The sequence below is a fragment of the Boleophthalmus pectinirostris genome, unplaced genomic scaffold (genome assembly GCF_026225935.1).
Source record: "Boleophthalmus pectinirostris isolate CB_2022bp ecotype Guang Dong unplaced genomic scaffold, ASM2622593v1 HiC_scaffold_2, whole genome shotgun sequence".
NCBI lineage: Eukaryota > Metazoa > Chordata > Actinopteri > Gobiiformes > Gobiidae > Boleophthalmus > Boleophthalmus pectinirostris.
The window spans coordinates 9,303,939-9,328,469 of NW_026571152.1; the positions used below are offsets into that span (position 1 = coordinate 9,303,939).

General features: G+C 40.0%; 1 protein-coding gene across 1 annotated transcript in view; it reads right to left on the bottom strand.

Annotated features, from left to right (window-relative positions):
* The window catches only part of met (MET proto-oncogene, receptor tyrosine kinase), a 135,536-nt gene extending 113,034 nt beyond the window's left edge, over window positions 1-22,502 (bottom strand). Inside the window, exons 1-2 of the mRNA XM_020919174.2 lie at window positions 22,309-22,502; window positions 7,133-8,327 (exon numbers count right to left, since the gene is read on the bottom strand). Coding sequence (XP_020774833.2) covers window positions 7,133-8,326 — 1,194 coding nt within the window. The 5' untranslated portion in view covers window position 8,327; window positions 22,309-22,502. The remainder of the gene's footprint in view (window positions 1-7,132; window positions 8,328-22,308) is intronic.
* Window positions 22,503-24,531: the final 2,029 nt, after the last annotated feature.

A 24,531-nucleotide genomic window follows, 5' to 3' on the forward strand; every position in this document is an offset into this window, starting at 1 on the left:
CCTGGTCTTTGGTCTGATCTTTGGTCTGGTCTCTGGTCTGGTCCCTGGTCTCTAGTCTCTAGTCTGGTCCCTGGTCTTTAGTCTGGTCTTTGGTCTAGTCTCTAGTCTGGTCTCTGGTCTGGTTTAGCCTCAAGTCTGTGATCCCTGGTCTGGTCTCTAGTCTGGTTTAGTCTCTGGTCTCTAGTCTCTGGTCTTCTATTCTTCTAAGAATAGTTTTTTTTTTTTTTAATTTGCTTCTGAGAGGAGCCAAGTTAAAGTTATTCTATAAACATGTACGCTGCATTTGACCCATTCTATAGTGCCTGTGGGTTAAACCTGGTAGGAGCAGAAGACCTGCCTGGAGCCTGGATCCGGGTCAAGACTTTCTCGCTGGAGGATTATTGTGCATATTTTGGGTAAACCAGAGCACCAAACCTTACCACACACAGAAACATTGAACAAAACAGCACGCATAAAGTTCAACAGATTGTGAAAAACAAACAGTTGCATCAGAGCTGGTTCTTGTAACTGCAAAACATGATGTGCCTAAAAGTCCACGGTCCCAAATTACTCATCTCTGATTTATTTCACTTTTTGGGCCACCTGTTTCCATGGAGATGTTATTGATCAGGCTGGGGGTGTTCTGCGTGTATGCCTATGTTGGAATGTGCAGCAGTTACCAAGGAAACACAATGCACATGTTTGCAATAACAACCAAAAGAAAACAGCACATTTCAAGAAAAATTGAAAAAACTGTTGGCAAATACTCCCTTGTTAGTGACTAATGTTATTTGAGAGCAGGGGCGGCAACAGATATTTTTAGTGACAGGAGCTAATGGGGGGGGGTCCTATTCTCTTCAAACGGGGGTGCACACGTAACATGTTAATTTAAAGCCTTTTATTCATCTGCCACCTATCATGTTTGCTTTGCTGTTTAAACAAGTTTAATGTAGTTAGCCCCTGTAGTGATTTGTAAAAACTAATACGGATTGTTTTCTAAATTGTAGTCTCATTATCAATATGCTAAGTTTAAAAAAAATTATTAATACTTCAGAACCCCAGATCCAAACAAACTGGTACCACAGAAGATCACCTCAAAACACAACAAATGCACAAAAAAACAAGTGTGAGCAAAAACTCATTCACACACAAAAGGGGCAATTCCAAAGGTCCTGATCAAAAGAACAAATCAAAATCATAAAAAAAAATATATATTTAAAAAAAAATAAATAAAAATCTTCAAATGTGTTATTGTTGGTTTCATCTTTAAACATTTGTGATTAAAATTTTCACCTAAAATGAATAAATTATTGATACCAAATTCCATTCTTTTATCATCTGTTAATACACCAAATTTGATTTCTTTTATGGTTGGAGGGCCAAATTGAATTCCCCTGGACTGAAGCCAAGATTGAAAATCAAACCAAAATTGTTGTACAAAATCACATAAAAAGAAAAGATGTTCCAAGTCCTCATTCCCTGTGTCACAAAACACACATTTACCTGTCTCAAATCAGAATTTTTGCTTTAGGAATTCATTGGTTGGATAAGTTTTATTCAAAATTTAAAATTGTGTCTCCTTTACTTTAGGGGGAACTAGAAAGGAAAGATATTTAGGTCTAATCATTTTATAATGTCTTTCTTTTCAAAATTCCTTTTAAAAATGTAATATCTTTTCACTATATGGTTGCCATTTGAACATTTTAGTTGAAATAGAATTAGAGTGGCCAGATTTTCAGAATTCTAAACTGGGACACACCTGGGTTGGGATGGTTGGTATAAATAAAACTGTGAAAAGAGCATGTAACATTGTGCATTCTCATGTCAGTCATAATCTGAGCAACATCTGTTACTGCATTTTTTATTTTTTTTTTGCTTTATGGTCATTCGCAAACATGAATTTCTGTATTTTGGCAAAACAAATGACCATTTTTGCTCCTCTTTATAGTTGGCAAGGATAAGATTATTCAAAAATTGTGATAGTCCTGTTTTAGTTCTGGTGTAATCTTAGTTCAGTCCTGGTTTAGATCAAACTTGGTCAAATTGGACACCACATTTCTTGTATAAAAGTGGGACAAATCACTGGTTTGGGATAAATCTGCTGGGACGGGGACACAGGGCTCAAAACTGGGAGTGACCGTTGAATGTCCGATGAAAATGGGGCAAAAAGGGGGACGTATTAGCCATTCTAGGAGGAGAGCCGGTGCCCCCTCAAGCCCCCCTCCCTGGCGCCGCCCCTGTTTAAGAGGGACTTGTTTCACAGTCTAAGAGAGCGTCAAGACAGACCAGTGCCTACATCAGCATCACAACTCCAGGGAACATAGGGAAAGCAGTTTATAGTTTTATTTTCTGTAAGAGAGATAAGAATAGATAGGATGTACCCTACACTAGAAGTTACGTGGTGCATCTTTAATATCCAAAACGCCACGCAACCAAATGAGTCTGTCTGTTTGTTTTTCTTGCTCAAACTGGGCTTCCCTGAATAACTCTCGCTTCGTTTTAAGTGAATTTGAAAAGCCAAAATGAGTGAGCAGAGTCTGACCTTAGCCACATCAGCACTTTGTCATTAAGAACGAGACTGCTGCCATTAATTTATACTCTGTACAAACTCTGGGCAGCAGTAATGAAGACGTATGACTCACAAATGAAAAGGACAAATGACTAGAAAATAGAATATATGGAGTAATATTTTAAGATAAGATTGTTCTATTTTTTGACATTTCATTTTGATGGTGTAGATCTTGGTTTAGTTCTTGTTTATCAATGTGGTTTAGTTCAGTTTCAATTTGGGATGGGACACTGCCGGGAATATCAGGCGCCACAATGGGGCAGCAATGATTCTAGTGCAAACTGTTATTGTGTCCTAAGGCAAGACACTTCCCCAACATTGCTTAGTATGAAAGTGAAAGAATAATGAATGAAATTGTAAAGCAGCTTTGAAAATAGCGCCATATATATTAGGGATGGGCATTCGATAAAATTTTCTTAATCGATCATTTGGAGAATTAACAATAGATTTTCGATTAATCATTAAGGTTTTGATCATTATTATTACTATTACTAATCTGCTTAAATAAACTCAACTTTACAACATATAAACCATAACCACTATAGAGCCACATCAGCCCGTTTTATTATTATTAATTATAATGTGTTTAATGCAGCTTTGACACATTTGTTTACATTTTATAGAAACAAAACTTAAAACCACATGGCTCATTTGCATAAAATATAAGTGCTGAAAACAAACAGCTCTTTCCTTGTGCACCGTTGCGGTTCAGCTTTTATCAGACTAAAGGACATGACACTATGAGTGTTCTCTCTGTGACAGAGGGATGTTGATGCTCATGGTGAGTCTGTTCTGTGTGTGTCATGGTCGGAGATGGTTCATGTTTTGAGAGATCAAACGTGTGCAGGTTTAGTGCAGCTCATTTCACTCACTTTATTTATGTTGGTCACTTTATTTATTTTGGCTTCTGTTGTGATGAAAAGACTGAAAAGTGTTTGTTTTTTGGACGCATGTGCACTCAACTTTATGTTGCAGTAACCGGAAAACTGCATTTACATGCACCATGACGAATCCCGGATACTCAAAAAACCCGATCGACACTGGTGTAAACATGTAAACACACTCACTGTGATCTCCAAGGAGCCAGAGCTGAAACGTGGGACTGTGAGGGCGCAAATCCAGTGTTTGTGCTGTCAGACGCAGCTTCATCTCCTTACACTACACACAGCAACCTACATTCAGTTCATCGATTAAAAATGAACGTGATCAACGAAATTCTTAATCATCAGTTATCGATTAGTTGACTAATCGTGCCCATCCCTAATATATATGCATTATATCTTTAGACCTGTTAGGAAATGCGTAGCTCCAACTTTTTCAATTCAGATACCAATTCCGATACTATAGCTTTAAGCATCTGCCAATGATATTAACCGATACCAGTGCAGAGACTGAAAACAACATTTATTTCCTTTAAACTAAGGTAAACTAAGACAAAACTGATCCAAATGTTGCATGCAGCTGTTATTTATCTCTGAAATGACCACAGAACAGCTTATAATAAATAAAAATTCAAACATTATGAGACTTTCTGAGCCGACTAAGACAAGTAAATAGTCTTATACATGAATTCATATGTCCAATCAGGATATCTAAACCGAGTTTTTCAATTTTGGTGGCGATATCTGATACCAGTATTGGCTCAGTGCATCCCTAAGACCTAAGAACTGCTATAGCCCTGTTTTAGAGATGCTTTTTAAGTCGATTTTGTATATTCAGATCAAGTCCTGGCTTAGTCCTGGATTTGACGTAATTTAGATATACATTTTACTCCTTCTGAGTTCCCTCTCTGTTTAGATCTTCTTTATCCTGGCATATACCTTGTCTAGCCTTAACGTTTCTCTTATATGTTCAAATAAATAGCAATCATAGTCAACATAAACTACTCTCAAATCACATGTTTTTCCACACACTGCCCCACAGCCCCACAGTCTGCATATATGTGGACGTTAGCAGGGTTTACTTAAGCTTCACAGAGGTCAGAATTCAAAGGTCAATTAGAAGAAAGTCAGACTTTAAACTGAGCTGAAGTTATGAGACTAATACACATGCGATTAAGAGGAGACCACCCAGAGCACGCAAAAGACTAGAGCGAGAACACGAGATTAACACGTCAGGGCTAAAAACCATCGGAGACCTCCATGAGGGAGTCTAGACAAACTACTTATGGGTGAAAAAATAGACAAAGCACACAAATTAGCTTAGAGGTATGAACTGACATTTGACCCACTGCTCTGCATCTTCTGCTCCATCTGACCCTCTACTCCATCTGACCTCCTCCTCTGCGCCATCTGACCTCCTCCTCTGCTCCATCTGACCTCCTCCTCTGCTCCATCTGACCTCCTCCTCTGCTCCATCTGACCTCCTCCTCTGCTCCATCTGACCTCCTCCTCCTCTGCATCTTCTACTCTATCTTACCCTCTCCTCTGCTCCATCTGACCTCCTCCTCTGCACCATCTGACCTCCTCCTCTGCACCATCTGACCTCCTCCTCTGCTCCATCTGACCTCCTCCTCCATCTCTGACTCTCATCTTGACCTTCTTGTATACTTCATCTGACACAAATTAGCTTAGAGGTATGAACTGACATTTGACCCACTGCTCTGCATCTTCTACTCCATCTGACCTCCTCCTCTGCTCCATCTGACCTCCTCCTCTGCACCATCTGACCTCCTCCTCTGCTCCATCTGACCTCCTCCTCTGCACCATCTGACCTCCTCCTCTGCGCCATCTGACCTCCTCCTCTGCTCCATCTGACCTCCTCCTCTGCATCTTCTACTCTGTCTTACCCTCTCCTCTGCTCCATCTGACCATCTCCTCTGCTCCATCTAACTCTTTCCTCTGCTCCATCTGACCTCCTCCTCTGTATCTTCTACTCCATCTGACCCTCTTCTCTGGTCCTCTGCTCCATCTGAGCTTCTCCTCTGGTCCATCTGACCTCCTCCTCTGCATCTTCTACTCCATCTGACCCTTTCCTTTGCTCCATCTGACCTTCTACTCCGTGTGACCCTCTTATCTGCTCCATTTGACCTCCTCCTCTGCATCTTCTACTCCATCTGACCCTTTCCTTTGCTCCATCTGACCTTCTACTGCATCTGACCCTCTCCTCTCCATCCTCCTCTTCTCTGTCATGCCCAATTAAGAAAATTAACATGACCTAATTCTATCCACCAACTTCATAAACAAATAGAAAAGAACTTCAGCTCTGCTCCAATTCAAACATGTTTTTCACAGTGGAGTCATCTACAGGCTTCGGTCTCATGCCATTCTAAAACTTTCACTATCACTTTTCACTACTTTTCTTGCAGACGGTACACCCCCATGTGCCTCCATGGAGATGTGGATGAAATATTTTGTACAATGTTAAATGGGTTCCCATGGTTTTATGTTGCAACGTTTGTTGGGAGTCAGTCTTTATCAGAAAAGTCCCGAAATGCTAGGCTTGTCACTATAACAGATTTTGAAGCATGATATATTGCTTTATAAGTAAATATAGATGATAAACAATAATACTGAAACAAATGTATGCCACTGACTAGACAAGAGGACTCACATGCCCCCCCTCTAATATTAATTCATAGACAGAGATTCCAATTCTGGGACCCTTAGACCCTGGGGCCCGTTTACCCCCACCTCGACTACACTGCCAAGAACACAAAAACCCAACAGATTTTGAGATTTACACCTCAAAATCTATTCTAACTTTATAATATTGTTAAGAAAAACATGAGCTGCGATAAATAAATAAATAGCAGAATGAAAAACTTTAGTACTGTATTTTTCAGACTATAAGGTGCACTGTATTATAAGGGGCAATATCAATAATGTTGAATTCTCTCGTCTGCTTTCATACATAAGGTGCACCGGATTATAAGTCGCATTAAGCGAAACAAACGGACGACACTTGAGACTGATCCCTTAGCCCAGGCATCTACGATCCATTGGCAGAGTGTAGCGTAATTCGCTTACATTAAGTACTGATGTGTTTTATGCAGGTTTGTGCACATTTGTTTACATTTTACAGAAATGAAACTTAAAAAAACATGCCTAATATACATAAACTATCAGCCTGAAAAACCAGCTCACCCCTTGTGCTTTGATGTGGTCAGCTTCAGTCAGACTAAGGATCGTAAATTGGGCTTTACTCCACGAGGCTCCAGACTACAGTAACCATAATGGTCCGACAATCCATCAAGCGGTGCGGCTTCATAGCTCATCAAAGTCGTACTAAAACATTCTGACTTTTTGACTCTGATTTTTGAGCACCATAACAAATAAAATTGGTTCGAGGTCAGAAAGCACAACCAGAATTAATACATAAGGTGCACCGGATTGAGAAAATTAAAGGATTTTAAGTGCACCTTCTGGCCCAAAAAATACAGTACTTGGTTTGCATATACCCAAAAAATAACCAAAAATGTCCTAATAGTGCAAAGAAAATATACACATGATAAATTCTGATCCCAGAAAAACAGTGTTCCAGCTTTCATATACTGAACGATAAGTCAATATATTGATTATCATGACAGGCCTATGTAGTACACCTTTAAACAACACTAAAAATAAAACATACAGTGCCTCTTACCACGTTGTAGCAGGACTTGTGGTCAGTGCCCGTGAAATGGTACGGCTCCACGGTGCTGCAGCTCTGCGTGTACCTCCTGATCATGTTGTTTATGTGACTTAAAGAGAAGACGCACACGGCAGAATCCGCCGTAGCTTCGGGGGAGTCCGGTTTCCCTTTAGCGAACGCCGCGAACAAAACATCGTCATTCGGTCCCACTTTCAGCTGCTTCTGCAACTCCGTGTCCTCCTTGATTTTGCTCACGTACGCCCCCTGCAGGATGTTAAAAACCTTTACGTCTTCCGTGGAGCGTCTGCGGCGTTTGTCCGTGCGAATGCATTGAAGCGGCATCTCTACGTAGCGTCTGATCACCGTATCAGAAGAGCACATGCGTACGATTCTGGTGTGGAAAGCATTTGAATCTTTACTGACGCGCTGTACAGTTAAAAAGTATGTAAACGGACCGCTGTTGAAGGAGTAGACATAGCGTAAGTAGTAGTTTCCGCGTAAAGATGGTATCAAGTCCATGTGCGCGGCGCTAGAGAAGAACGTGAATCCGTTTTGGCTAGTTTTCATTTTACGTACAGATATTGTGTGCGTGTTTGGTGTTGTTTTGTTACCGGGGATTTCCGAATTCCCTACGAAAAATTGGATTAGGTTGCTTTCGACATTGAGAACCTGCGATCCGGAAGCGCTAACAACAATGTCCGAATTATACGGGTTGCCTTTACGAAGCCTAACTTTATCGGCGAAACAGTAAACTTCGTCGTCAACAGTGTTAGGGCCCATTTCGTCGTCTTCATACAAAACGTGGCGTCTGCAAATCCCATTATCCGCAGATCCGCAGCTGTACAATCCTTTATCGTAAATGTTTTCCGTTACCAAGGCGATATTCCGATTGTCGATTATAGCGTTGGCGTTGTCCGTTTTGTGTCCGCAGGTTTCGTTCGCTCTCAGTGGTCCCGTTCTATATTCCGATAATTTTGTGAGATTGGGCGACAGCGCGTAGATCCGATTCGTAGCGCCGACGTAAACTATTCCGTCCAGCGTGACCATGTTTTGGATGGGGAATTCTGAAGTGAACGTGGGGAGTTCGTAGTGTACGTTTGGGTTGATTTTGGAGGTTTCAGAGGAGTGGTCGCACTGGGAGGAGGCAGAGGAGAGAAGAGAGCAGAGGAGCAGCAGCAGTGAGGGGTAAACACCAGAGGCAGACATCCTGAAAGAGAGAAGAGAAAAAGAAGGTTGTTAAAACTCACTTCTTATACAAAATTTACTATTCAGGGTTTTTAATCGTGGAATAGTTTCCCCTCATCATTTACTCCCCAAAGTTGTGTTTGGAGTAATATGAATTGTTTTCATTGTGTTTGGACACTTTGGTGGTTTAAATGACAATTTCAGTCACTCGTATCACTGCAATACTTTACCACGGCCGTATCACTACTGCGGTTTGGTAGTCGGTGTTGTTGTGAGGCCAATATTGTCCCTAATGTCCCTAAGGTTGGAAGGGAAGAGAAATCATAGCACAAAATGAAGTGCAAATTTCAAGAATTAAATTAATTAAAGTGGCAGCATTTTCATAAGATGAGGGAATAGTCATAATCATAATCCACGTAGGCCGACACACGAAACATAATAATAATACACTTCAAGCTCAAATGTGACGTCAAATCCGAGGTCCAAAAAATAATTGAACACAGGGTTAATCTGCGATACCCATATGATTCAGCAGAGTTGTGTAGTCATTTTGGTAAAGATGATATAAAAAAAAATCTGCTTCTCACTACTATGATGTGCAGCTATCCAGAGGAGGTCACAGTAATACGAACAACTAGCATGATAAAAGTGTACTTCCTAATTTTTGGACACTAAGGCAGCATTCTACAGACTTAATTTGACCATAATAGCTACTCTACTCTACACTTCTCTGTCTCCATTATGATTGGTTTTAACTTCACTTTTAACTTTAACTTATACCTTTAAATATAAACATAGGTGTACATACATATGACCCCCCCCCTTCCTTTTATTTACCGTAAAGTCCAGCCTGTAACTGTCACTATAGAGCAGTGTCCTTTGTCAAACTGTCAGGTGCTGCGGTGACATTTAAAACAAAGGTGGATCTGTTCAGGTTCAAAACACAAAATGCAAATATATTGATATGACTGTGTCCTATTGTTTTACAGTGTTTACTCTGGATCAATAAACTCACACTTAAAGATCCTGCTGCAGCGCCCCCTGCTGCTGCTGTGACGCCTTACAAAAACAGACTTTGTTCTATTTCTTTGACCACACAGTTCACACGTGTCCTCAGTTCCGGTTTAGTCCTGGTTAAGTCCTGGTTTGAGCATAGTTAAGTCCTGGTTTAGTCCTGGCTTGGTCCTGGTTTAGATCTGGTTAAGTTTTGGTTTAGTCCTGGTTAGAGTCTCGTTTAGTCCTGATATAAACTTGATTTGGTCCAAGTTTAGTTCTTTTTCTTAGCTCACAGTTCACACATGTCCTGGTTTGAGCCCAGTTTAGTCCTGGTTTAGTCCTGATTTAGTCTCAGCTTAGTCCTGGTTTAGTTCTGATTTAGTCTCGGTTTAGTCCTGGTTTAGTCCTGGCTTGGTCCTGGTTTAGATCTGGTTAAGTCCTGGTTTAGTCCCAGTTAGAGCCTTGTTTAGTCCTGATATAAACTTGATTTGGTCCAAGTTTAGTTCTATTTCCGACCTCACAGTCCTGGTTTGAGCCCAGTTTGATCCTTGTTAAGTCCTGGTTTAGTCCTGGCTTGGTCCTGGTTTAGATCTGGTTAAGTCCTGGTTTAGTCCTGGTTAGAGTCTCGTTTAGTCCTGATATAAACTTGATTTGGTCCAAGTTTAGTTCTTTTTCTTAGCTCACAGTTCACACATGTCCTGGTTTGAGCCCAGTTTAGTCCTGGTTTAGTCCTGATTTAGTCTCGGCTTAGTCCTGGTTTAGTTCTGATTTAGTCTCGGTTTAGTCCTGGTTTAGTCCTGATTTAGTCCTGGCTTGGTCCTGGTTTAGATCTGGTTAAGTCCTGGTTTAGTCCCAGTCAGAGCCTTGTTTAGTCCTGATATAAACTTGATTTGGTCCAAGTTTAGTTCTATTTCCGACCTCACAGTCCTGGTTTGAGCCCAGTTTGATCCTTGTTAAGTCCTGGTTTAGTCCTGGCTTGGTCCTGGTTTAGATCTGGTTAAGTTTTGGTTTAGTCCTGGTTAGAGCCTCGTTTAGTCCTGATATAAACTTGATTTGGTCTGAGTTTAGTTCTTTTTCTTAGCTCACAGTTCACACATGTCCTGGTTTGAGCCCAGTTTAGTCCTGGTTTAGTCCTGATTTAGTCTCAGCTTAGTCCTGGTTTAGTTCTGATTGAGTCTCGGCTTAGTCCTGGTTTAGTCCTGATTTAGTCTCAGCTTAGTCCTGGTTTAGTCCTGATTTAGTCCTGGCTTGGTCCTGGTTTAGATCCGGTTAAGTCCTGGTTTAGTCCCAGTTAGAGCCTTGCTTAGTCCTGATATAAACTTGATTTGGTCCAAGTTTAGATCTATTTCTGACCTCACAGTTCACACATGTCCTGGTTTGAGCCTCATTTAGTCCTGGTTCAGTTCTGGTTTAGTTCTGGTTCGGTTTAAACCTAGTCAAGTTCTGGTTTGTTCCTGGTTAGAGCCTCTTTTAGTCCCGATATAGACTTCATTTGATCTCGTTTTAGTTCTGCTTAGTCCTAGTTTAGTCCGTCTTTCCAAACAAGTTTAGTTCTACTTCTGACCTCACAGTTCACACATGTCCTGATTGTAGCCCAGTTTAGTCCTGGTTCAGTTCTGGTTTAGTCCCGGTTCACTTCAGAATATATTATCTTGCCAGACCTGAGTGTGAATCAACAGCTGTGAGTGTGGACTATGCAAATGAATGGGGCCCTTCAGTCTGCGTGAATGATCTTATCTCCAATGAGCCACAACGGCCCCAAACAAAGACTCTTCAGAGATCACAGATTTACTCACTGATTCTCAGACAGCGAACGCACCGCCAACTGAACTGACAAAAGACAGAGGGCAGCGAACACACCGCCAAAACTAAGCTGTGGCTAAACTACTCACTGCACTGTCAAAAAAAAAAAAAAAAAAAAAACGATCGGCCTATGAGTTGGTTTCTTAAAGAGCCCATATTACGCTATTTTATGATCTATGTTATAATGTTGTTGTTTCTTCATCACAAACATTGTTCTTCTCTCACACAGAAAACACTGTTCCACCTTGTGATGTCACGTGGGAATACAGGAAGTGCTCCAGTATGTTTTTAAACTCCACACACCTTGACTAGAATCATTTGGATCATTTCAGTCCTGGAATTGCCAATCTCTACTGAACTAAAGGTAAAATGAACTTGAAAACTATCACGTCATGACATCACAAGGTGGAACAGAGCAATTTCAGCTTTGGAATTGTACTCAGACTAATAATAAAGAGTTACTCAGACATGTGTGAATGAAACAAAACACTTCAAGTCTGTTTTTGAGGAGGATCTTTAACCCTCCAACACCCCAGGTACATTTTTAACACCAAAATTGGCCAGCTTGGGTATTTTGTGATGTAATTTTAATTTCTGTGTTTTATTTCAAGATCACATTAATTAAACAGTCTATAATGAAAATACTAACACCCGTGGTCCTTCGGTACATTTTTGTCCCATTGACTTCCATTTATTTTTCATTCTTTGGTGTTGAAAACTCCTTCAAAATGTTTAGTTTTAGTGTCTCTTTTAATTTTTTGATATTTTTCTTTTTACTGTGTATCTTCCATTGCAAGGTTATATCAATAGAAAGACATTTGTATTTGGTTTGTTTGATTAGAGCAGAAGTAAATGAAGACAATGATATAAAAACACAAGTTGAACACAAATCTGTACTAAAAAATATTGTGGTATTGTTTTTCGATTTTTGTCATAAAGGAGCACAGGTGTAATTATTTGAGTTTGTGCAAAAACTAAAAGAATGTAAAAATCAGTATTGGCACTACATACAACACAACATAAACAAATTAAAATGATTTGAAAATAGAAATAATCAATTTCTTTAATTTTGAGCCTTTTGCTGACAAAAATGTCATTTAAAGGGTTAAAATTTCAAAATATTATATATTATTGGTATGTATGATGAGAGCAGAAGTAAATGAAGACACTGATATAAAAAAGTTGGAAAAAATCTGTACTGCATAAAAATATTGTGATATTCTTTTTCAATGTACATTTTTGTCATGAAGGAGCACAGGTGTAACTATTTTTAAAGGAGTGCACGAGGGTTAAAAATGTGAATTACTGTAAAGATATTTTACTTTTAAATCAACTCATTCATCACATTTTTAAGTTTGTTTAAAAGAGCACTGTGTAACTTCTGTTTCAGGGTCTTGCCTTGCCTGGAATGTTCCACACTATGGCATTAATCGTATCTTGCGCATATCCGATTACAGGTGTGTTTACCTTGAAAAGCATGCATTCTCAACACCTATTCACACTGGATTAGTTTTACCCGGGGTTTCCCGTTAAATTGTAATAATTATGAACGCCATCTGTGTTTCTAGTCCCGTGCAAGTCGGTCTTGTCTGTAAAAATGTTCGTAAAAATTCCACCAAATTTTATCTCCTGTAATTCTGCCGACTCAGGTATTTCTAGTCTCATGCGACCATGTCTGTAAAAACGTTTCTTAATTTGCCACGGAGAAATACTTAAGTCCAGTTACTGTTTTTACTTTATTTTATTTTTCTGTTAAAAAGTGAAAAACATAAAGAAAAAAATACAGTAAAAACATGGCCTGGAAGTACAGCTCCGTTGTCTGTAAAGAAGTTTGGGTGCTTTTGGTGAAAAGTTTGTAAATCACGTGAACAGACTCTGCTAAAACCAAACTTAAAATAAAAGCAACGATAGTAACATGATGGATTAAAAAGTTCTTCTCTTGTCTTGGTGTGTTTCCGGAATAAAGTCCATAAAAAAACAGTTTACTAGTTGACATTTTTTATCCTGAGCGCATGTACTCAAGAAACTCGGACGTCTTGAGGTAATTTCAACTTTACAGATGTGACTAAGTAAATCTCGAAGCGCCTCTCCGCAGATCTGGCCTGCTGGTGCCGCCCGCTTGTCTCCATGGAAATAGTTGAGTTTAATGCCATGATGTGTGTTTTCCCAGTGGACGGATTTCATGAGACAGTGCGTTACCATGGCGCACACTCATGCATTCCTCTGGTCACTCTCCCTTTCAGTGAGCGAGCTGAGTAACTCTGATGATGGATCTGCACATGACTGGACAGAGGAAATGTAACCACAGACCAAACCAGGACTAAACCACGACTAAACTGGGACGACACCAGGGACTAAACCAGGGAACAAACTGGGACTAAACCAGTATCGAACCAGGACTACACCGGGTCTTCCTTCTCTTGCCATCACAACTGCTACTTGTACTATTACTACTTCAAATAATATCTTGAACCAGTGATGCTACTACAATTACTTGCTACTTACTACTACTACTGTAATATCATCTGCTAATTCTACTGCTACTACAACTACTACAGCAAATGCTACTCCTACTGCTGCCACTGTAACATCTACTGATTTTAATGATACTAAAGCTACCACTACAAATACTACTACTACTACTACTACAACTGCTGCTGCTGCTACTGCAGATACCACCTCAAACAACACTTCTACTTCTACTACTACTACTACTACTACTACTACTACTGCTACTACTACTGTAACAACAACTGCTGATTCTACTGCTACTACAACTACTACTGCAAATACTACTACTACTACTTCTACTACTACTTCAACTGTAATAACATCTGCTGATTCTACTGTTATGCTACTACTACTACTACTAAGACTACTACTACTACTACTACTACTACCACTACTACTACTGTAACATCACAACATCTGTTGATTCTACTGCTATTACTATTACTACTACTACTACTACTACTTCTACTACTACTACTACTACTACTACTACTACTTCTACTTCTACTACTACTACTACTACTACTACTACTACTTACTACTACTACTACTACTACTACTTCTACTACTACTACTACTTCTACTACTACTACTACTTCTACTTCTGCTACTACTACTACTACTACTACTAGTAGTACTTCTACTTCTACTACTACCACTACTTCTACTTCTGCTACTACTACTACTACTACTACTTCTTCTTCTGCTACTACTACTTCTACTACTACTACTACTGTAACAACAACAGCTGATTCTACTGCTACTACAACTGCTACTGCAAATACTACTACTACTACTACTACTACTACTACTACTACTATTACTACTACTACTACTACTACTATTACTACTACTACTACTACTACTACTTCTACTTCTGCTACTACTACTACTACTACTACTACTCTACTTCTGCTACTACTACTACTACTACTACTACTGTAACAACAACAGCTGATTCTACTGCTACTACAACTGCTACTGCAAATACTACTACTACTACTACTACTACTACTACTACTACTACTACTACTACTATTACTACTACTACTACTACTACTACTACTACTACTACTACTACTACTACTGTAACATCACAACATCTGCTGATTCTACTGCTATGCTACAACTACTACTACTACTACTCAAAACATTTCTGTTTAACTGTGCATATAACTGAAAGGTTTTCATTCCGCACTCTTCTCTCCAATTTATGTCTCTCTTTTTTAATTTTAATCTTCATGATTATTTATGTTTTGATTTGTTTTTATTATGATTTTAATGTATTTCTTATTCTGTAAAGCACTTTGAATTACTTTGTGTACGAATTGTGCTATACAAATAAACTTGCCTTGCCTTGCCTTACTACTACTAAGACTACTACTACTGTAACAACATCACAACATCTGTTGATTCTACTGCTATTACTATTACTACTACAACTACTACTACTACTACTATTACTGCTGCTACTACTACTACTGTAACAACATCACAACATCTGTTGATTCTACTGCTATTACTATTACTACTACAACTACTACTACTACTACTATTACTGCTGCTACTACTACTACTGTAACAACATCTGCTGAGTCTACTGCTACTACAACTACTACTGCAAATACTACTACTACTACTACTGTAACAACAACTGCTGATTCTACTGCTACTGCAAATACTACTCCTGCTACGTTTACTACTAATACTACCCTACTACTACTTATGCAATCACTATTACTACTCGTGATACTGTTACTCTTATAAACATGGAGGTTGCAGTCATGTGACACCAGACCATGATAAACACACATTTGCATTTGATTTTGCATGATTTCAACAGATGTGGTTTGAAACGCAAACAAACCGTGACTGCTCGGTATAAGCATATTTATCTTATTCATAGTAATGCCACACTCTGGAACATAACAAATCAGTTTATCTCTGTCATAGGGAACAGGTGACCGTCTATTTGAAGAAAAGTGAACCTTGATTACATGTTTATTTGATTACAGAATATTTGAATAAAGCAGTACTTGTAGTTAAATAAATACAAATTGTATTAGCGGCACAGTGCTAACTCTGAGTAAGCTAACACATATGGTGAAGGAATTATGGTGAAACATTTTTAAAGCGCCTATGACAGGTTCTTCTAATTTTACTAAAACACAATTGAGATCATTACATTTAAGGGTTCATTTAAGGGTTTGGTAATTTCTTTAAGTTTCTAATGTAACTTCCTGGTTGGAAATCATAACATCACGCTAGGTAGCAACCATTTTCTACACTTGAACCAGTCTCCTCTAATGTGCACAGAAAACATTATTTGGCAAATAAAAATCCAAAAAAGCAGCTTTATTTTGTTGGAAACATGTTTAAAGTATCAGAAATGTAAATTGAAGTGTAAATTGTGCAGAGTTTTTTGACAGAATTCTCAATCTCTAAAATAGAACTCTCTACTTCCTGAATTTTTGAACACATTTTTCAACTATTCTTCACAAACTGCTATGTGACTGGTGTAAAACTATATTTATATTTTACACTGGTATGGTAAAGAGGTATTATCACACCAAATGAAGTCAAAATGAGACAATATGCACTTTAAAGGAAATGTAGCCTGTGCTTTTACAGTAACAAAAATAGTTACTTTTTCTCAGAACTAGTGGGTAACATTTTTTTTTTCCCTGTTCTGTGATCATATTTGAGCTGTAGAGAATCATATGAATAACTTCTCTGAGTCATTATAGATACAAACTAACTACAAAAGTATTTCTTTCTGCTGTTTATTTCTTGCAGGGTCAAAGCTCAGAATGTCCAGAATTCTGACTGGAACAAACTAGAACACAAACAGCTTGTCCATCACGTCCAGTGTTTTTGTAATTAAGATTAAATCAGCTTTAAAATTCTTCTCAGTAAAACCTATATTTGATTTGTTCAATTGATATTTGTGGGCATAGATATAGATCAAGTTTATGAAATTTAAAATCAAAACTTGCTTTACATGTCCTATATTATGCAAAATAGACTCTTTGGAGTTTTAAGCCATGTTAGAAGTTGTGTTTGTTTCATTCACCCATGTTTGAGTAAACCTTTATTATTAGTCTGTTTACATCTCTCAAGCTCAAAATGCTCTTGTGATGTCATGAAGTGGTAGTTTTCAGCTAGTTTAGCAGGAAACTACATTATAACATGAATCAGAAAACAGTGTAATGTGGGCCCATTAACACTTATCCTACTTATTAGTCATGACCAAAAATGACTATTGTCAGGGGTGAAGAATGATGTGAAAATGATGCAGAGGAGTGACAGTGACAGGTGCAGAGGCAGGTGCAGAGGAGGCCCTGCGATTGGTGCCAAAAGAGGCTGAATTCCACAGATAACACAGGGCTGAATCAGAGCGCTACATTCAAGGACTGCAGGGAAAGCTGGAGCAAACAGGATGGAGAGATGTAAAATGTAACATTTATATACTGAGTCACTTCTAAGATCTTTGTTTCATTTGAGTGTCTGGATGTTTCTGTCAGGAAGTTGATGTTTTTATTTAAAATCAAGTTTTAAAGGTGCACTTCTTGTCTCAGTGGAGATGTTATTGCATTGTCCAGAATGTCCCACAGTATGTCAGCTATATTGTGAAAAGTTGATAAGAAAAATACCAATTTTACTCATCAAAACTATGAAAATATCAACACTTTCATAGCTTTTACATAAAACAATTTAGTAAAACATACCAAAAATTACTCTTGGTGATATATCGATATATACAGCAGCCCACGATATTGATACTGTAAAATCAAATGAAACAATACAATATATTGATATTTCAATATTGTTGCACACCCCTATCCCACAGTATGGCATTAAACTCTAACTCTAATCTATTTTTATGCAAACAAACAGGTGATGCTACAAGGCCAAGATATTTAATGCAACACAATAAATGCTAGTATAAAGCCATACTGTGGAACATTCCAGACAAAGCTTATGTAATGACAGACAGTCCACCAGAAAAGTTCTAGTGTACCTTTAAAGTACTACAGCAGCCTGCAGTAATGTCAATGTTAAAAAGTCACCTTATTCCTGTGAAATGTTTGTGTCATGATAAAGTATAAAATATGTTATAAACGCACTGTTATTTTATGCACTACACAGAGGCGGTGCTACTATTAGGCAACAGTAGATGGCTGCTTTGGGCCCCCAAACCTGGAGGGGCCCCTAACCAATTGCCCTCAGTGCCACTAATAGGCGAGGACTCACAGCAATTAGATTTTCTCTCAGTATGACATTAAACGAGAGAAGTTTACTTTTAAACACCACCAAGAAAACACCACCAAAATAGTATCTGATTGTCAAATCTACTTTAACTGTCAATGCTTTCCCTCATTTCATGTTAGAATGGACTAGTCAGCTTGACCCTGATTTGTACATAATCACAGCATAGTCAGCATATGTAATGGATGTAAACAAAAATGCAATTATACTAGCAAAAAAATAAAACTACTTTCAGCTTTGTTTATCTAGTAGGCTTCCTAACTAATAAGACAAGTTTCTAATCCACCCTAATTCAAATAAAGATGCACGTGTCTCATGAACAATATGGATAAAAAACAAAACAAAAAAAAAACAAACAAACAAACAAACAGACAATAAATATAAAAAAATAAAATCCCCCACACTCAAGTTCGGGCCCCACACTCAAGTTCGCCTGGGGTCCCCCAAATTGCTAACTCCGCCACTGGCACAACATGACTATTTCTGTGGTATTTTTGGCTGTCAATTAAGTTAATAAAACATCATCTCATGAACTAGCTCTCTTTGATTTACTCCATTGAGCGAGACGCTACAGTACATTCTTAATGGTTTTACTGTATACTGTGTCATTTTTCAGGAAGTGGAGTTGGCCACCTGCTTGTCTCCATGGAGATGTGATTGCACTATTGTTTCGCGACATGGCATTATGCGTATCCTGTGTTTGTAAAATGAAATGTGTTTTTTTACTGCTCAAAAATACCAAGCAAAACAGGCAGTGTGAGTGGGATTGCCTCTCCACAGATCTGACCCACAACTTTGCGTCTTTCTGGAGATTGTTGTGTTGACATGACAGCGTTGTACATGCTATTCTGTTGTCATGTATAGCAGGTTAGCAGGTTCAGTAACAACTATTTCCTGGCATACTGCAGTGTTATCTGAAAAACACCAGTACCAGAAAAGTTACGCAGTGCACCTTTAACTTAACACTCGGAAGGCAAAAGTTGAGAGTGTATTTAAGCGTGAAATTCATAACTTCAGCGCGGTTGTTTTTGAGAGCGACGTAGCGCGTGAGTAATGCTCCCGGAGCGCGAGGCACCTGCGCGAGCACAATGAAGCCGAGCGCGAGGGTCCGACTGCGAGCGCGAGACAAAAGCACGCGACACAGGAGAGACGAGGAGCGGGAAAGTGAGTCAGAAACACACGCGCACAGAGGGAGGGAGAGAGGGAAGAGAGAAAGAGAGAAAGAGAGGAGAGAGAGGAGAGGAGAGGGAGAGGAGAGAGGGAAGAGAGAAAGAGAGAAAGAGAGGAGAGAGGAGAGGAGAGGGAGAGAGAGAGGGAAGAGAGAAAGAGAGAGAAAGAGAGGAGAGGAGAGAGGGAGAGAGGGGAGAGAGAGGAGAGAGAGAGAAGAGAGAAAGAGAGAGAGAGAGAGAGAGAGGAGAGAGAGAGGAGAGGAGAGAGGGAGAGAGAGAAAGAGAGAGAGGGAGAGGAGAGGGAGGGAGAGAGGGAAGAGAGAGGAGAGAGAGAGGAGAGGAGGGAGAGGAGAGAGGAGAGAGAGGGAGAGAGAAGAGAGAGAAGAGAGGAGAGAGAGAGGGAGAGAGAGAGAGAGAGAGAGAGAGAGAGGAGAGAGAGGAGAGAGGAGAGAGGAGAGAGGAGAGAGAGGGAAGAGAGAGAGAGAGAGAGAGGAGAGAGAGAGGGAGGGAGAGAGAGGGAGAGAGAGAGAGGAGAGGAGAGAGAGGAGAGGAGAGAGAGAGAGAGAGAGGGAGAGAGGAGAGAGGAGAGAGAGGAGGGAGAGAGGAAAGAGAGAAAGAGAGAGGAGAGGGAGAGGGAGGAGAGAGGACAGAGGAGAGAGAGGGGAGAGAGGGAAGAGAGAAAGAGAGGAGAGAGGGAGAGAGAAAGAGAGGAGAGAGGGAGGGAGAGAGGGAAGAGAAAAGAAAGGGGAGGAGAGAGGAGAGGGAGGGAGAGAAAGAGGAGAGAGAGAAGGAGAGAGAAAGAGGAGAGAAAGGGAGAGAGAAAGAAAGAAAGAGGGAGAGGGGAGAGGGAGAGAGAGAAAGAGAAAGAAAGAAAGGGGAGAGGAAGAGAAAGAGAAAGAAAGAAAGAAAGGGAGAGGGAGAGAGAGAAAGAGAGGAGAGAGGCAGAGGAAGGGAGAGAAAGAGAGGAGAGAAGAGAATAGAGAGAAGAGGAGAGGGGGCAGAGGGAAGGAGAGAAGAGAGGAGAGAGGGCAGAGATGGGGAGAGAGAGGAAGAGGAGAGAGAGCGAGGGAGAGAAAGAAAGAGAGGAGAGAAAAGAGGAGAGAGGGAGGAAAGGAGGCAGAGAGAGGGGGAGAGAGAGGAGAGGGGCAGAGGGAGGGAAAGAGAAAGAAAGAGAGGAGAGGAGAGAGTGCAGGGGAAGGGAGAGAGGGAGAGAAAATAGGAGAAGAGAGGGGGCAGAGGGAGGGAGAGAAAAAGAGGAGAGGGGGCAGAAGGAAGGAGAGAGAGAGGAGAGAGGGCAGAGGTGGGGAGAGAGAGAGGAAGAGGAGAGGGAGCAAAGAGAGAGAGGGAGAGAGAAGAGGGGGAAGAGAGGAGAGGGGGCAGGGGAATGGAGAGAAAAGAGAGGAGAGGAGAGAGAGAGAGGAGGAAGAGCAGAGGGAGGAAGAAAGAGAGGAGAGAAAAGAGGAGAGAGGGAGGAAAGGAGGCAGAGAGAGAGAGGAGAGAGAAAGAAAGAGAGGAGGGGAGAGAGTGCAGGGGAAGGGAGAGAGAGAGAGAGAGAAGAGGAGAAGAGAGGGGTGAGTAAAGAGAAGAGGCAAGAAGGAGAGAAGAGGTAGAGGAGAGTGAGAAAGAAAGAAAGAATGAATGAGTGATTGATTCAGAGTAGGGTAAGGGGGGCGAGAAAGGAGAGAGGGAGAAAAAGGAGGAGAGAGAAAGAGAAGGAGAACGAGTGAGAGGGTAGATGAGAGAAAGGAGAGAGAAAGCGATAGAAAGAGGAGAGAAAGAGAAAAAGGGAAGGAAGGAGAGAGAGGGATGGAGAAGCCAAAAAAGAGTGATAGAGAGGAGCAGAGGAGAGAAAAGAGGAGAGAGAGAGAGAAATGAGTGGGTAAGAGGAGAGAGTGATAGAGAGGAAGAGGAGAAAGAGAGTAAGAAGAGAACGAAGGAGGCAGAGGAGAAGGGATAGATAAATAAATAAGAGAGTGAAACAACGGAGGGAGAGTTAGGAAAGAAAGATGATAGGAAGGAGAGATAGAGTACGAGAGAGAGAGGAGAGGGGCAGAGGAGGGAGGGAGGGTGGGAGGGTGAGAGAGATGAGGGAAGAAGAGAAAGCGATGGAGAGATAGAGTGAGGAGGGGGAAAAGGAGAAAAAAAGAAATAAATACGACAAAAGTAAGAGGAGAGAAAGAGAGAGAAGAGGAGAGGAGAGACGCACTTTTACGCAGCAAAGAAAAGTGAGAGGATTTAAAAGAGCTGGGATTAGACTTGGATCAACATGAACCTGCAGGTCTGAAGAGGGACAAGGACTAAACCGGGACTAAACCGGGACTAAACCAGGACTGAACCAGGACTGAACCTGAATCCGGACTATACGCGAGTCAAAACACTGACTAAACCGGAGCTACGGTGGAGATACGGGTGCGCAATACGGGACAGTGATAAGAACGCAAGATTTACAACAAAAATGCAAGAAAAAAAAAAAAAAAAAAAAAAAAGGAGTTCAAATAAAACTAAACTAAACATTTAACTAATTTGGATAATAAAGTTCGAATAAAAATAAAAGACTAAATTTTTGATTCAATGCGCAAAAAACTTGCGCATAAAAACAAAAAAACAAAAACAAAAACGTAATAAACCAAGAGATGATCAGAGTTAGAACAAACCAGGACTAAACCAGAACTAAAACAGGACTAAACCAGGTCTAAACCCGGACTAAAACATTTATAAACAAGGATGGAACCAGGTCTAAACCAGAACTAAACCAGGACTAAAACAGGACTTAAACAGGACTAAACCAGAACTAAACCAGGACTAAAACAGGACTTAAACAGGACTAAACCAGAACTAAAACAGGACTAAACAGTTATAAACAAGGATGGAACCAGGTCTAAACCGGGACTAAAACAGTTATAAACAAGCACAGAACCAGGACTAAACCAGAACTAAACCAGGACTAAACCAGGACTAAACCCGGACTAAAACATTTATAAACAAGGATAGAACCAGGTCTAAACCAAGACTAAACCAGAACTAAACCAGGACTAAAAGAGTTATAAACAAGGATGGAACCAGGTCTAAACCGGGACTGAAGAGGGAATAAACCCGATGTAAAACCGGACTAAACCAGGGTTAAATCAGCAATGAATTCGGGTCTAAACCAGGACTAAATTATGAATGGGGTCTAACTCTGGAAAAATGAAACCGGGACTAAACCAGAACTAAACCAGGTCTTTCGCGCAATGTTTTTAAATCCAAATAAATCACCTGTTTCGGAGCAGCAGCAGCCCTCTCCTTGCTTCAAATCATATTCCGAGCAAATCCGGTAAAACTCTCTCTTCCCGCTCCAAAAGTTTGTAATTTCAATTCTCTTTCTTCAAAAATAATCCACAAAAGTTAAAATCCAAAATGTGTCTCGCGTCTGTGCAGGAAAGTGACGCGCGGAGTTACGCTGTGCCAGTCCAAGCCTCTCTCGTGAGACTGAGGGCATCCAGCGCTCGAGCCTCTACACGCGCTCCCCCGTGCTGGCCCCGCCCCCTCGCACACAAACACACACTCAAACACACACACGGTGACGTACACAGGTGTGCACGCACGAGGGACGCGCACGGAGCTCAGGTGAGGCGGATACGGACAGGTAAAAGAAGACGGGACAATAGGGGTTTGTTATGAAAACGACGTTACTCAGAAAACAAGGAATTCTACCTCATTTAAAATTTTAAGTAAACACTCTGTTCCACCTCGTGATGTCATGTGGTAATACACTGTGTTTTTAAACTCCACACACTTTCACTAAAATCATTTGGATATTTTCAGCCCTGGAATTGTCCAATTTCTACCGATAAACGATTTAAAAAAAGTAGCTCTTAAATACAAAACTACCATTTCACGACATCACAAGGTGGGACAGAGCATTTTGAACTTTGGAGATGTAGAGAAACTAATAAAGCGTTACTTAAATATGTGTGAATGAAACAAAACACAATTCCAGATCTGTTTTTGAGGGGGTAACGATGTAACAAGCAGGTCCGTCGACAGGAATTTGGGGGCCCGGGGCAAGAAGCATCACATGGGCCCTCCTCTAATATAAATTTATAAATAAAAAAAAAAAAAAAATAAATAAACTGGAACACGCTTTTAGCTAAACTTAAAACTTGTACTAACTACCACACTTGCTCTCATGGGTTAAAACAATGTCTTCTGAGCAGCAGGCAACATTAGGTTTCTTCAAACAGTTAAACGTTTTGACTGATTGTTTTACAGATGTGTTGTGTAGACGTAAAATGATTGTGTTTGACTTACGACATTTGTCTTGATTTTCATGTTGCTGACGAATTGTACTTTCGAGGATAATACTGATGAGGGATGTAACAATAACCGAAATATTGTGCTATTGTATCGTCAAAGTTCTCACAATAATATCGTGGACCATCACAATATATCGAATTACATGTGTCTTTGCTTAAATGAAGAGTTATGGTGCAGCAATAGCTAAAGAAAAAGACAGAGGGAACTACATAGACCATGATCCTTTGCTCCATTTCAGTGAAGACTAAAAGAAGAAATAACAGTTCTAACACTTTTAAGTCTTAGTTCTTTGGGTTAATTCTTGTCAAGGCATTTTAAGAGGAAAAAGTAGCACATTAGCCTCCACAAAATATCGCAATAATCATCGTACCATGAGATGTATATGGTGAAAATTTCGCACAGAAAGATTTGGATATTGTTACATCCCTAATCGTGAGCCTCCCTGCCATATCGTGAGCTTTCCCACAATATCGCAACAAATATCGTACCATGAGGTTTATACCGTGACGATGAGACTTGGATCTTGTTACACCCCTAATACTGATAACTTTGGTAAATGTACAGTCTAGAGGAGATTGATGACAATGATTTTTTTAGAAGCTAATGATGAATTTGAAATCTGGTATTTATAGAAATTAGAATGAATTATTTTTGATTGTTTTAATGATGAACTGGATAGTGGTTATTTTAAGGAGACACTGTTACTGATGAAGCAAATAATTACCTTAGTGTGTAAATAGTTTCTTTAACTTATTTTGTACCTGCCCAATGACAACAGATGGAAAGCAGCTTGTAGTTAAATCTGGCACAGAGCATCTTTTCACTCTGAGTTTAATGTTTTCCATGCTCTGTCCTTGTTTAAATAAATAAATAAATAAATAAATAAATAAATAAAGGAAGAGGATCCAGGTCTAGGCCTCAAAAACCCTGGGACCCGGAACAACAGACCCATTTGTCCCCCCTCTGTTTACGGCCCTGCTGACATGGCTTCAAGATAATAAGGTCATTTGCATAATATAGAAGCCATAAACGTGTAATAAAATATAAATAAACAATATAAAATGAATTGTTTTGCGCTTTCTACATTATAAAGTTGTTCCCTTATCAAAAAATATGTCTGAAGACCCTATTCAAAACTTCTTTATGGTCAGCTGTAAGATTCTGTACAAGGCTCCGCCCACA